This window comes from Nestor notabilis, unplaced genomic scaffold, assembly GCF_000696875.1.
Source record: "Nestor notabilis isolate BGI_N333 unplaced genomic scaffold, ASM69687v1 scaffold8424, whole genome shotgun sequence".
NCBI classification, from domain to species: domain Eukaryota; kingdom Metazoa; phylum Chordata; class Aves; order Psittaciformes; family Psittacidae; genus Nestor; species Nestor notabilis.
This window is the reverse complement of record NW_009926046.1, coordinates 47,227-60,929: the sequence shown is the minus strand read 5'-3', so window position 1 is coordinate 60,929 and position 13,703 is coordinate 47,227. Positions and strand designations below refer to the sequence as shown.

At 40.9% G+C, this 13,703-nt stretch overlaps 1 protein-coding gene across 1 annotated transcript in view; it reads right to left on the bottom strand.

Moving 5' to 3' along the window:
• The window catches only part of ACTA1 (actin, alpha 1, skeletal muscle), a 13,642-nt gene extending 788 nt beyond the window's left edge, over positions 1 to 12,854 (bottom strand). The window contains 9 exon segments of the mRNA XM_010013337.1: positions 707 to 888; positions 2,757 to 2,948; positions 3,474 to 3,635; positions 4,922 to 5,006; positions 7,745 to 7,855; positions 11,076 to 11,093; positions 11,096 to 11,208; position 12,584; positions 12,726 to 12,854. Of these exon segments, the coding sequence (XP_010011639.1) occupies positions 707 to 888; positions 2,757 to 2,948; positions 3,474 to 3,635; positions 4,922 to 5,006; positions 7,745 to 7,855; positions 11,076 to 11,093; positions 11,096 to 11,208; position 12,584; positions 12,726 to 12,854 (993 nt within the window).
• Positions 12,855 to 13,703: the final 849 nt, after the last annotated feature.

Genomic DNA, 13,703 nt, shown 5'->3' with positions numbered 1-13,703 from the left:
CATGGCAGGGGGTTAGAACTGGATGATCTTAAGGTCCTTTCCAACCCAAACCATTCTGTGATTCTATGATTCTGTTTCACTATACAGTATCTGGAGTCCAAGCTGAGAAGGTCCTTCCAAGCAGCTAACAAGCTGCAGGCTTTGCATGCTGCTTGGAGTTTGGATTCATTCTTCCACCTTTATCACTAATGACTTTCACTGACAGGTAAGCCCCAAAGCCTATAATATTCCCAGTATGTTCTCATGTTGTTCATGCCCCCTTTAGTACCTACAGCTCCATCTTCTCTAGGTTCATCCCTACCTTTCTTGTTCTGTGGTGTCTTCAAGTATCCCTTTTCTCCCTCATAGCCCTATCTCACTGGGAATCCCATGGGACTCTAATGGTTGGACTTGATGATCTTAAAGGTCTTTTCCAACCTAGTTGATTCTATGATTCCATGACTCTCTTTTGAACTGTTGATTCACATTTTCTCAAAATTACCTTATCAACTCCCATGGCTTTATTCCTGTACCTCTCAAATCCCTCTTTTAATTCTGCTTTGGCTCGTAGGAGGAGAAGAGGTATTAACTCAGCAGGCTGTCTGAGGCTCTCTTAACATCAGGACTTGGGATGCAAGACCTGGACATTCTCTTATGGACATTTTGATTTGTTTATAAGATCTAACATTCCAACAAAAGGTTGGGTTTTTTAAGTGTTCAAAATTACCTTAATCTTCATAGTACTCAGAGCCAAAGCTGTAACCTCTTTCTGCATATGATCACCAATGCCAGCATACAGTGTGGTTCCTCCAGAGAGGACGTTATTAGCATAAAGATCCTTACGGATGTCGATATCACACTTCATAATACTGTTGTAAGTGGCTTCATGGATACCTGCAGATTCCATCCCTGAGTAGAAAGAAGTTTCAACATGATATTTCTCTCTGTCCCCTTCTGTTTCTTACTGTTAAAATGAGAGGAAGGTTCACCAGTCCAAGCTGTCTCCCTTCAGAAAGCTCCAGTTATGTGATGTTTAGGAGAGGAAGGACAAAGACAGGACATACTCCTCACCTTCTCTGTAATCTCAGCATAGTAATTATACAACCAATATACACTTGAGGGGAATGAAGATCCCCATTCTGATTTCATGCTGGGTTTGCTCCCAGTGACATTCCACACAGCTCCTGTATAAAATAATTCAGTAGCTCATCAATAAAAGAATTATTTAACATTTGAGAAAACATTCATAATGAGGCATTACTGCAATAGTTTGCCATGTTTATACTCATTTATGATGCTGTTAGCTAGCAATAGAAACCCACCTGGCATTTCAGTGAGCTACCTTGCTTTGGAGGTGTTAGTTTAATGTGAACGCCAGTACGGTGGAGCTAACTTCTGGTACTATTTTTTCCTAAAGAAGAGGAACAGACCAGATACAGTCCTGGGAAAACAGTTTGAAGCACCCGACCTTTTAACTAGATGAACACACACACCTTGGCCAAGATCTGTGATCCAGGAAACCCTGATTTCCATCGCTACATTTCTGATTCTGACCACTGTTGAGCACTAACTTATCCCTGCTACGCTTCTGGCAGCCAAATCCCTCTATCTGCTAAAGAGAATTTCTCCTGCTGATGCTCAAATACAGAACTTACAGCTATATTAATGCTTGAATAGTTTCCTTTCTACACACAAACATAGCTTCACCATTCAGTGCAATGGAAATGGTGCCAAACTGCCTGCAGCCATTTCGCACAGTCCTTGAGAGAGGAATTTAAGTGGGAAGTGGGAAATTTGTGAGGGCAGCATGAGTTACCACATAACTCCCATGAGTTCCCACATAAAGTGTCAGTCATCCACTGGAGAGAATGGGAATTCTAACACTAAAGATAAAACTACTGGAAAATAATGTATGATTTGATTTTCTAAGATTAAATTACAGATTAATATAATAAAACAATAAATGGAAGCAGTATCTAGATTAAAAACTCCCATAAGCAGCACTGTGCAGTTATGTATCAGCCAGTCAAGATCATAGAATCATAGAATCATAGAATAGTTAGGGTTGGAAAGGACCTTAAGATCATTTAGTTCCAACCCCCTGCCATGAGCAGGGACACCACACACTAAACCATGTCACCCAAGGCTCTGTCCAGCCTGGCCTTGAACACCTCCAGGGCTGGAGCATTCACAACTTCCTCGGGCAACCTGTTCCAGTGCCTCACCACCCTCACTGTGAAGAACTTCTTCCTTAGATCTAACCTAAACTTCCCCTGTTTAAGTTTAACCCCATCCCCCCTTGTCCTACCACTACAGTCCCTAATGAAGAGTCCCTCCCCAGCCTCCTTGTAGGCCCCCTTCAGATACTGGAAGGCTGCTATAAGGTCTCCACGCAGCCTTCTCTTCTCCAGGCTGAACAGCCCCAACTTTCTCAGCCTGTCTTCATACAGGAGGTGCTCCAGTCCTCTTATCATCCTCATGGCCCTCCTCTGGACTTGCTCCAACAGATAAATGGCATGATCTTCTAACAGTGCTCTAAAACATCATCTTAGAAACTCTACTGCACTTATAAGAGACTGAAACTATTCGATTCAGGTATTTCTAAACACAGTGTCCATGGCTTCTAAAGAATTCATTAAGTCAATAGAAGCTGCGTATATCTAAGGGCATCTGAGAATAAACACCTCAGTTCCTACAGCTGAAGGTTGTCTGTACTTCCTAAGAAATCCTTCTTTTCATTCTCTGTCAAGTCCCTAGAAAGAACAGTCTTGTCCCACCTATGAAGGATGGCTGGAAGAGAGTTTCCGGGCACCGGAACCACTCATTCCCAATGGTGATGACTTGTCCATCAGGAAGCTCATAGCTCTTTTCAAGAGAGGAGGAGGAAGCAGCAGTTGCCATTTCATTTTCAAAATCCAGTGCCACATAACAAAGCTTCTCCTTGACATCTCTCACAACCTCCCGTTCTGCTGCAGACAGCCAACAAGTTTTTAATCAACATACAGTGTGACAGCCAGGACACAGGTTTTCTTATGCATGTTTCCCTGAGTTCATGATGGTCACACAGCTGATTGGATTCTCACCTCTCTGTTGGCTCAACATCACTTTCCCTTTGCATCACTCATCAGCAAATAAAAGATGTACTGTACTACAGAATACTGTAAAGATTAATATTTACATGTTTATGTCACAAAACCTTGTGGTTCATCCATTACCAGCTACTAACTTTGTTCCTTTGTCTGTGAAAGAAGCATAATATCAAAACCAACAACCAGTTATACTTGTCAGTGACACGGGATTTCCTAATGAGGTGGCATCCTCATCGTTGATGCTCAACATACGTGCTGAAAGCCAAAGTCAGGAGAACCCCATCAGCTAACAGGCCAACCTAGGGACAGGGAATTTGAAGTTCTTGCCTCATACACACTTCCTTCATAAGAAGATGAGTAATAGAAAAAACGTATGTAAAGAGCATCCAAAGCATAAGTCATTACCTGTAGTGACAAAGGAGTAGCCTCTCTCGGTAAGAATCGTCATGAGATAGTCAGTGAGGTCTCTGCCTGCCAGATCAAGTCTCATGATGGCATGGGGCAAGGCATAGCCCTCATAAACGGGCATGTTGGGTGTGATGTCATCCCCAGAATCCAAAACTATCCCTAGGAAGTGAAAGAACAGGATAAGCTTGTTATTTTCCACTGATGCAGGCTCTCCACATAGACTCATAGAACCATAGAATGGTTTGGGTTGGAAAGGACCATAGGATCATCCAGTACCAACCCCCCTCCCATGAAGAAGGACATGCTCCATATTCCCAACTGAACCACACAACAACGATGCTCACATTGTCATTTCTATAACTAAAGAGCTATTCACATGAGACAAAGTCATTACCACAAACTAAGCAGCTTGGGGAAAAGAAGACATGTAACATTCAGCAAATTGACTGTATTGTTCCTGATGAACAGACACCAGCAACAATGATCTTACACGTATGGAGAGGCTTTCATTTCAGAGCACCCTCAGCACCTTACAGACATGAAATCATGTGCAAACTGTGAATAAAAACCTATCTATAAAACTAAAAACTGGAATCTGCCATTAAAATAAACCACCCCATAAGGGAAAATACAGCAATGGTTTATCTGCGCACAGCCCGTGTTACTCTTGGCTAGGAAATGAAGTACGTGTTTTCCACTCAAATGAATCAGGCATTTCTGATCCCAAACATGCACACAAATAGTGAAATTTTAAACAGAAAACAAGTATTTATGACAATCACAACTCCTGTAAGCTGCTGATCTTTTTATACAAAATCATATTGTGGCATCAGGCTACAAAGACAGATGGTATTTTAATTGTTTTCAAAGTATATGAAGACTCAAGGGTTGCTAAGAAGTAATTTATTGTCTTAATGCTTGATCAGACTCTTAATGGCAATAAGAAAACACCTCCATGTTAATTCAAACGGTCGCTTAACAGCAGACATCATTATATGATAGAAATTCAACATTTAAATAAAGTATTTTCATCTAGCTACTGAAGGGTTGGTTTTTTCCTGCTTGGAATAGAGCTTAACAATAGAGGTAGGTCTAAAGAAAGAAGGAACCATGGGTTTGGAACAATCTAGTTAAGATACAGCCTCATCTCCATGCTGGGCAATTAAGGGCAGTATCAAACTGTATCATTCTTCATCTGTTCATGTAGTTGAGCTGTAGGCAGTTGAGCTTTTGAAGCAGACATCCATAAATCTATACCCTTACCCTTCATGAAGTTGAAAACAACAAAAGAGGTACTTGCACAGCATGGTGGGAAGTCTTCAGTCTCCACAGGGCTATCAGTGCTTCTTAAAACACAGCTGCTGCATCATAATCAACATATATCCACAAGATATACATCCACAAGAGAAGGACAGGAGGAAAACACAACTCCCAGAATGACTCACCAGTTGTTCTTCCAGATGCACACAGAGACAGCACTGCCTGAATTGCTGCGTACATGGCTGGCACATTGAACGTCTCAAACATGATCTGGAAGGAAGAATATTAAAACCTTTAGGATCTGCACTTAAAAGTATCTGAAGAGACAGTGAATCTATTATTTTTTTAATGAATACTGCCAGTTACTACTCCAAGTCCCCTCCTGTGAACAGCACATTATGTTTTCTTTAGGATTTCATTAAAAGAACTGAAGATGACACCTTGGGATAACTTTTTTACCCTGATGGCAGGACTGCAAAAACGCAGCAACCTAAGGTTTATATATAATTTATACACACATATTAAGAAATGTGTAGAAGACACAGCTGGAAGAAGCCATGAGGAATAATCCTTCTATTCCTATCTCAAGGAATAATTTGCCATTTCTGACACAGCTTTGGTTCTGTCTCAAAATTCCTCTGCTGGAGCATCCACAAATTCCTCCAGCAAACAAATCACGGGATTTGGGTTGGAAAGGACCTTAAGATCATCTAGTTCCAACTCCCCTGCCATGGGCAGGGACACGTTGCACTAAACCATGTTGCCTTCTGCCTAAGATCTCATCTCAATCTCCCCTCTCAGTTTAAAGCTGTTCCCCCTTGTCCTATCACTACAATACGATCTAGCAATTATACTTGCTTTTAGCAGGATTTTCCTGGTGTCTAGCTAGAATCTCACTTGGTCTAGTTTGAACCCATTACATCTCATTCTGCCCCCTCAGCAAACACAACAGTTTCTTTTCTCTTTATGGTGTCCTTAGCCATATTCTCTTGTCTCATCCCCCACCTCCTCTAACAAGCTTCAGTTCTTTCCATCTCCTGTGTCAGATAAACTGCAATTTTATCCGAGCAGATGGAATAACATTTGTTTCCAGCTTGACTTCCACTGGGGCTCTGCTAAAGGAGCCCATTAAGGGCACACACTGAACTAACACTCTCTGGACAACTCCAGGCACTGTACCCTTTCTTAAACTAATGTTGCCTGCTTGGGGCAGGGCTACCCCATCACTAGTGGTGCTGCTGTGACACAGAATCATTTAGGTTGGAAACCACCCTTAAAATCAAGACCAACCATAAACCTAACACTGCCAAGTCCACCACCAAGCCACGTCCCTAAGCTCCATGTCTACACATCTTAAGAATCTCAAGGGATGGTGACTCCACCATCACCATTGTACCCATCAGAGCCACTGACATCAGGGGGTTAAACTTTGGATTTCATAAGCTAATCCCTTTGCCAAGGAAGTCTACTTTTAATGAAAAGTATGCTTTCAATTAAACAATACACAAATTACTGGTATTTCATAGTTAATGTAATTAATTTAATGCAATCAAGAATAAACAATAAGCCTTTAAACAATCTTGAAAACAGGATTTATCATTGCAGTATAATGACAGAAAAACAGTCCTAGACACGTCTACTGTATGAACCACGCTTTCTGGTTGCTATAAACTAGGTTTTTCTTATGGTCTGTTGTTTATTATCTCCCAGTTGTATTATCTCCCAGTAATGTGTGCTGTCAAGCTCACTACTTAACTAGTTTATTTACACTGTTGCTAAAGTGATGCATAATTTTCCTATGAAATACATGCCAAAAATTGGCACAAAGGGAAGTGCAGAGCTGCATCTGATTTTCCCAGGTGATTTGATACCTATATCTGTATTTAAATCACAATTTATTCTGGTTACATCACTGGCTGAATTTATAATGTGGACTTCTGGCCAGAAGGCTGCTCAAAAATATACAGACTTCAGAGGTTGACTTTTGGTTCTGATCTGAGTTTGCTAAATTAGACTATGTCACAGGCAGAAACGTTTAGCAAAGCATCATTTAAGTTGGAATGCTTCAGAGAACTTGGTTTCCCAGCACAAACATTACAGTTTTTGAGCACTTTTCCCCTGATCCCTGAAGGGGTGCTCCAACTAGGTGCTCCGCAGTCATCTGCATGATGGTCTTCAAACATCGTTATTCAAATCTTCCCCAAAAAGCACATTTCTGATACAATGACTGCATTTTGTCTGATACAGAAGTGTTGATAAAGTGACATTCTTCATGGTAGAAAGCAGGAGCTGGTGCAGCATGAGCTGAGGAGTTGAGCTACTAAAGGTTGAGCTCCTGGTAGCCTGAAGTAGGCACATGAAAGGCATCATTGATCCAAAACTCACACAGAAGTGTGATTCAGCTGGTACATAACCTGTGTTACAGCACTTGCAAACCTCACTTTCAAATACATCAATGACTCATCACTCCTTCAAAACAACTGATACGACTCCTGGGTTATCTCACACTGAAACTCAGCATCAGAAGCCACCTTTGCCTCCAGCTTTCCCACTTCCAGAACTGAACACACACAGTCTGGTGAACAAAAAAAACTACTTCAAGTTTTAAGAGGTAAGTTGCATATATATCACTGCCACACACAAGTACAAACCGTTTTAGGGACATCTGGAAATCTGATATTGCATGAGCAGCAAACTCTTGCTCTCTCATTGTGGCTTAAATCACTGTGCTAACCCACACCAACCCTAAGGGCTTATCTCCCTTTTTAAGAAGAAAGTTGAACACCCTGGACTATTTCTACTTTATCTGCTTCCATGCAGCAATGATCTGTGGCACAGCACATTGTGAATGCCCCATCCCTGGCAGTGTTCAAGACACAGCTGGACAGGGCCTTGAGCAACTTGGTCTAGTGGAAGGTGTCCCTGCCTGTGGCAGGGGGTTGGACCTGGCTGACCTTAAGATCCTTTCCAGCCCAAACCAGTCTGGGATTCTCTGATTCAGAGATTACCTGAGTCATTTCTTCATGGTTGGCCTTTGGATTCAAGGGGGCCTCGGTCAGCAGGATGGGGTGTTCCTCCAGCACAACCCGGAGTTCATTGTAGAAAGAATGATGCCAAATCTAAAAAGGAAAATCACTTTAGAAGAGTGTGCTGACAATCATTTCTTATGTCCACAGAAACTACACAGAAAGCTTTTCAAATAGAGGCTGAGTAATTATTGGGTTTTTTTTTACAGACATATCAAAATAGACAGAGAGCATATTCAAAAGAGAGCATGCAAGAGTGAATCTGCCCAATTCAACTGGTTTAGAACCAAACCCATTGGGTTTCTACAGTATGTAACAACAGAATATAACCTACACAGTGGAGTCCTTCCAGTTAGATTCCCTAAATGGAGCACAGCTCATCCTTTCTAAGCAGGGGCACTGGTTAGTTCCCACCCCCAACACTCTGACACAGAAGCTGAGCTGGGCACTGAACTGTTAGACCTGGAAAGGCTTCTCCACTTCAAGCTGCTTGGAGACTGATCCAGCTGCAAGTTGTTACCAAGATGGTTTTTAGAAATCTAATTATTTCCAAAGCAAAAGGCCCTTTATGCCACAGATATTTCAGCCAGTAAAACCTGAATCAAACTCTCACTTACTATAGAGCAGCTAAATCTCTTAGTCACAGTCTGTAAAGTACTACAGTATGTTTTTCATGTTAGAAGGCACTACCTGTATCAAACGATGCTGGCTCTGATAGTATGAGGACTCCGACTATGAGGAACTGAAGGGATTTTCTTCTTGATGCCAGGTCAAAGACAGACTGTTCAGTAACATGATGAAATATTTCTTATCTTCTCATTTAATTCTTTCTTACCCTTACTTCTCTTTTTTTCCTCTTTCTAGTTCAGCTTTGCCTGACCCAATAAGCTTATTTCTGAGCAAAAACCCATCACCATCAGGATAGTTTATGGATACATTTATTCGATTAATATCCTGGAAACAAGTATTATTATGCTTCAAAATGAACATAAGTGGAAAAAAGATGTCTGAATTTGGAGAACCTATAAACTCAACAGCTGTCCAGAGCTGGAATTATTCATTAAGAACATTATCAGCCCTCAGCTTCAGCTGTGAGGAACAACCTGGACTCATAAAGCAGGATCCTGCCTTAACCTCAGGCAGTTTGCAGGCTTTCCCTCAAAATCAGGCACAATTAAGCACTGTACAGCCCATTAGATTTGACCTAATAACCATAACATTAATGGATAATGATATTCTGTAAGGAACAAAAACAAACAGTTAGGTGTTGGATTTTATGGGTCATGAGTATTAAATGCAAGCAGCAAGCACAACAGCAAAGAGAAATCACTGAGGAAGAATTATTCCAACAGTTACATTAAACATTTACGTAGTCACTAGAGCCAGAAAATGCTCCATCCCAATGCTTTCCCTCCCATACATCGTCAGTTCAGCTGCTTGTGAACAGATTAACAGTGATGTACAATGCCCTGTATTATTATCCAGTGGAAAACAGAGCAGTCCCAATTTGAATATTGTGAATTGAAGCACAGAAGAATGCTTCATTTCATCGCCTACATGTTCTCCTCCTCCATTCACACGGATGTCTGCGCGTCCCGCAGCATCCTCGCTCTGGATTCCTCTCACACACATGCACATTCAGCCTAATCCTTTGGTGACCCCCCTTTTTGTAACATGGGGATGGTTGGACACTGCATTATTATGCTTTTGTCCCATTTTTGGCACGTTACCCAGTAATTCTCTTGTTCCTACATCATTCTGCTTTTAGTAGGGACCCACTTTCACATGTAATTCCTTCACCCATTTAAGAAACAACGAGAAGTTCAAGCAACAAGAACCCATCTTACCACTATTTGAATTACAGCACTGCCTGAAGCCTCCACCACATTACACCCTAAAAACAATCAACCTAGCCATGAGTTTACACAACAGTAAAGCACATGTCACCTTTTTCACCTTCTCTAGTTCCTTCTCCTACCTAGATTTTAGCTCGCTCTAGCATCCAGCATTACCCAGAGAAAGGACACATACAAGTAACAGGACAATTTCCAGATACAGACACCAGTTTCTGAGGGAAGAACATGAAATAGTGATCTCCAATTTATGGGTTTTTTCCTAAAGGGAAATACAATTTCTTCCTGAATGTAGACAGCAGGAAAATTATGAGGAAGAACAACATAACGGGATGTATGAGGTAGATTCTACTCTGCAGAAAGGAGTAAGGTATCCTCCAGCAAGCAGAGCAATAGTGAATCCAAATACTGTGCTTCCATCTAGAGGAGTACATGGGCAATTTATTTCCAGATACGAACCCAGGATCTCCCATTGCTCCTGTATCAACTTTGGTCTGTTCATCTGGAACACTGCACTTACCAATTTGGGTTCATGAATATGACACAATAAATGACTTTAGATATATGTATTATAAGCATATTCACCACATCAAGTGTGAGCATGGACCACCAGCCCTGTGTCTTCCTTTCAGTGGTATTTTCCATGGGAAAACTTTACTAGAAGCATTTGCTTTTGGAGTTTCCTTCCTATACCATGTCACCTGGAGGCAACAAGGGACTGAATTGCAATCCTGTCTCCATGGAGGAGGTACACTACATCCATATACAGACTCAGATGCTTCCTGAAGAGACCAGGATATGTGGGATACCAGGTACTTAGCAGAGTGAGAGTGCCCTTAGGACTCCTCCTGCTCTCCAGCTTCTCCCCTGAGCACACCTCACTGTCTGGTGAGGGACATCCTTAAGTGGGCATTTCACTAAGAGGTCTTTCCTCTGGCTGCCAACCTGTCTTTTCCTCTTTAATTGACAGTGAGAATGTCATATACAATACAAGATGTGGGCATCACCCATCATCATTTCATGTAAGCAAGGACTGGGGAGGGAAAATCACCCCTTCACCTCCCAGGTTTTGTTCCCAACATCAATAATGTATCTTTGATATTTCTCTGATTCACCTCTGATGAATCACAACCTGGTTTTTGTTTTACTTTCACTACATTCTAACATTGTCAAATGTTCTGCCTCAGTAAGTACATTAAGACTGAAAAGAGTATGTATAAAGCATAAAATACTTTTATACCATACCGCCAACTCTGATGAGCAGTAAGCATTTACTCAAAATGAAAAGTTACTCCAGGAGTACCAAGACCTCCTGTACTAGCATACTGTATCCCTTTACCTATACTGTGATGGAAAATTCTTCAAGGATTTTCCCTTTGGTTTGCAAGAAGGTTAATAGCAAAACTGCATGTCTTGGATAAAATGATGCCTCCATTATTACACTGAAAATCAACACCCACCTTTTCCATGTCATCTCCTCCCACTTAGTGATGATTCCATGCTCGATGGAATATTTCAGTGTCAGGATCCCTCTCTTACTTTGTGCTTCGTCCCCTACATAGCTGTCTTTTTGACCCATTCCCACCAAACACCCTGCAAAGTACATCACTCTAATATTACTGCAGTACCTCACACACATTAGAGACAATATCATTTGTAAATTACAACTTCATGTGAAATATTGTACCTGCTACTGCTGTTCTAGGACATACCCCAGAACATGCAAGGAACTAAAATGTGAATTTATCTGTAATCACCTACTCTATACTAACTCCTTCTATAAACCCAGCAGGAAAAGCAAGGCAGCTTCAAAACCCAAGGATGGCATCTCACACTTGGTGCAACTAATGCCCCTGCAGGAGCACAACCAATGCAGCCATCACCAAACTCATGGTTCTCACAAGTGATGGGCTCTTTGTCGTTGCACAAAGGAATAAAGAGAAGGAATTATAGGGGGTAAAGATATCATCTCCCTAGATTTACTTTATATATTTGGTTGCACTTTCTGCCTAAAGCAGTTCTATTATTGCCTTTAAACAAAGAGATTCCCCTTTGCTGGAAGTTAAATGGTTTTTAAAAACATGTTTAGCAAAAAAGTTTTTATTTATATAAACCAGAATGATTTTCTAAAAGAAAACTCACTTATTAAATAGTAGTTTTACTATGATTATCATAGGAAGCACTGGGAAGCCTATCATGATTGCCCCAAATAATGTAACAACATACAAGGTAAAGTATTACTTATCAAGTAGTATAAAAAGAATTTACTTTTATCACTTATTCATGATTACAGCTGCCAAGCAGTTTAACTGTGCAAAGTTACATGCCAAAAGACAATGAACAATGAGATGCTAAAGAATGGATGTTTTCAACAATTGATATTCAACTGCAATGATTCACAGAGGTGTTCAAAATGAATTCTTTAAAATGCTTAGTATTTTACACCTGTCAAACCAGACTTTTGTAGCTCAGCAAAAGTCCACCTAGAACTACAGGGAAGGGTTTTTATAGACCAGAGAATTAAAATCTGACTCAGATATGAATAAAATGAACAAAAATTTGCATTTTCTATTCATAAAGGAACTGTTACAAAACTAATCAAGCAGAAAGACCCTTTCCAAGGTCAAGAAAAGCCACATTTATCCTCTCTAGTCTTGTTTGAGTTGATAAAGTGATGTGCTAGCGACCTTTTTTGGAAGTTTATTGGGCTGTACTTTCTGAAATAAGACAAGGAACTTAATACTACCATTCTTTGGGTTTCTCATGTTAGCAGGGTTCTGCCTGTCTTTTCTCTTTGTATTGATACAGCAAGTATTTATTAATCCAACAAGTTGAGGTTTTTTTCCCATACGACACCTTCATACCATTAAAACACTCGTGCTCTTTTATAACCCACATTTTATGGCTGAAGAACCCCTTTTCCAAAGGATGAAGTTTACCTCACAGTAATAAAGATGTGCAGCTCAACCCTTCAGTTCTTAACATGCTGAACTCTTACAAGGGCCCATGGAAATAAGCCTGATGCTTTCTCACTGCCATGTCTCAAGTCTCAAAAAAAAACCCCAAACCAACCCCCCAAACCAAACACTTTCATTTTGATACCAACTGACCTGATGTTGAGGTCGTCCAACGATGGATGGAAATACAGCTCTGGGGGAATCACCTCCTGCAAACCCAGCTTTGCAAAGCCCAGAACCATTGTCACATACAAGGGCAGTGGTTTCATCGTCATCACACATATGGCTGCAAGACAGTGATCTGGAGGGATGGGGAGGAAGCAAATGGAAGGAAAAAGGACAGAAGCACCTCTATCAGTTAGACAGCAAGCTGCTGTAAGAAGAATAGTTTGGGAAAAGAATAAACCTAAACAGCAAAGGCTACACTAAAGCCCTAATCTTGCAAAGCATGTTAAGTGTCCACATATGTTTCAGCTTCAGTAGGCAAATTAATTAGGACATTTAAGCTTTTGTTTCCAAAAGGGAAATCTCTTCTTTAGCCGCAAGGGGTCCTGTGATATTCTGTTAATTGGCCTCTGGACCACGGGATAAGTTCAGCTAAAGGATACACAATCAGCTGTACTTGGACTTCAGCAAACATAACCCTATCTCTTCCAAGCTTGAATTATCTTCTAGAAATGTCATTTGTTAAAAATCAGTTGATGATGTGGACCTACCAGTTCTAATGTTCATAGTTAGATGGTAAATTAGTATCACCAAACATTTATTACTTCAAAGACCACAGTGGCATGTTTCAATTTGCCTTTTTCTTCAAGGGTCATCATCAATCTTAAACAAACTACTAGAAATAACCCCCATCAAAAGTTTCAGGGAATCATTTGCTGTGTGTTTTTAAATGGCAGCTACTCTGTAATGTGAAGTGCTCACTACAGCACCTATTCCATATTTGTAAGTGGTAAATACTTCATCGAAGTTGTTATTCTAGGAAACAGGACAAGAGGCAGCCCAGGAACAACTCAACTTCCGCAGTTGGCCAACACATGAGATGAAGTCCCGAACTCATTGGAATTCATGGCAAAACACCCACTGAGGGAGGGCCTGAATCTCACCAAGGCTTCTGCTCCAGATTCC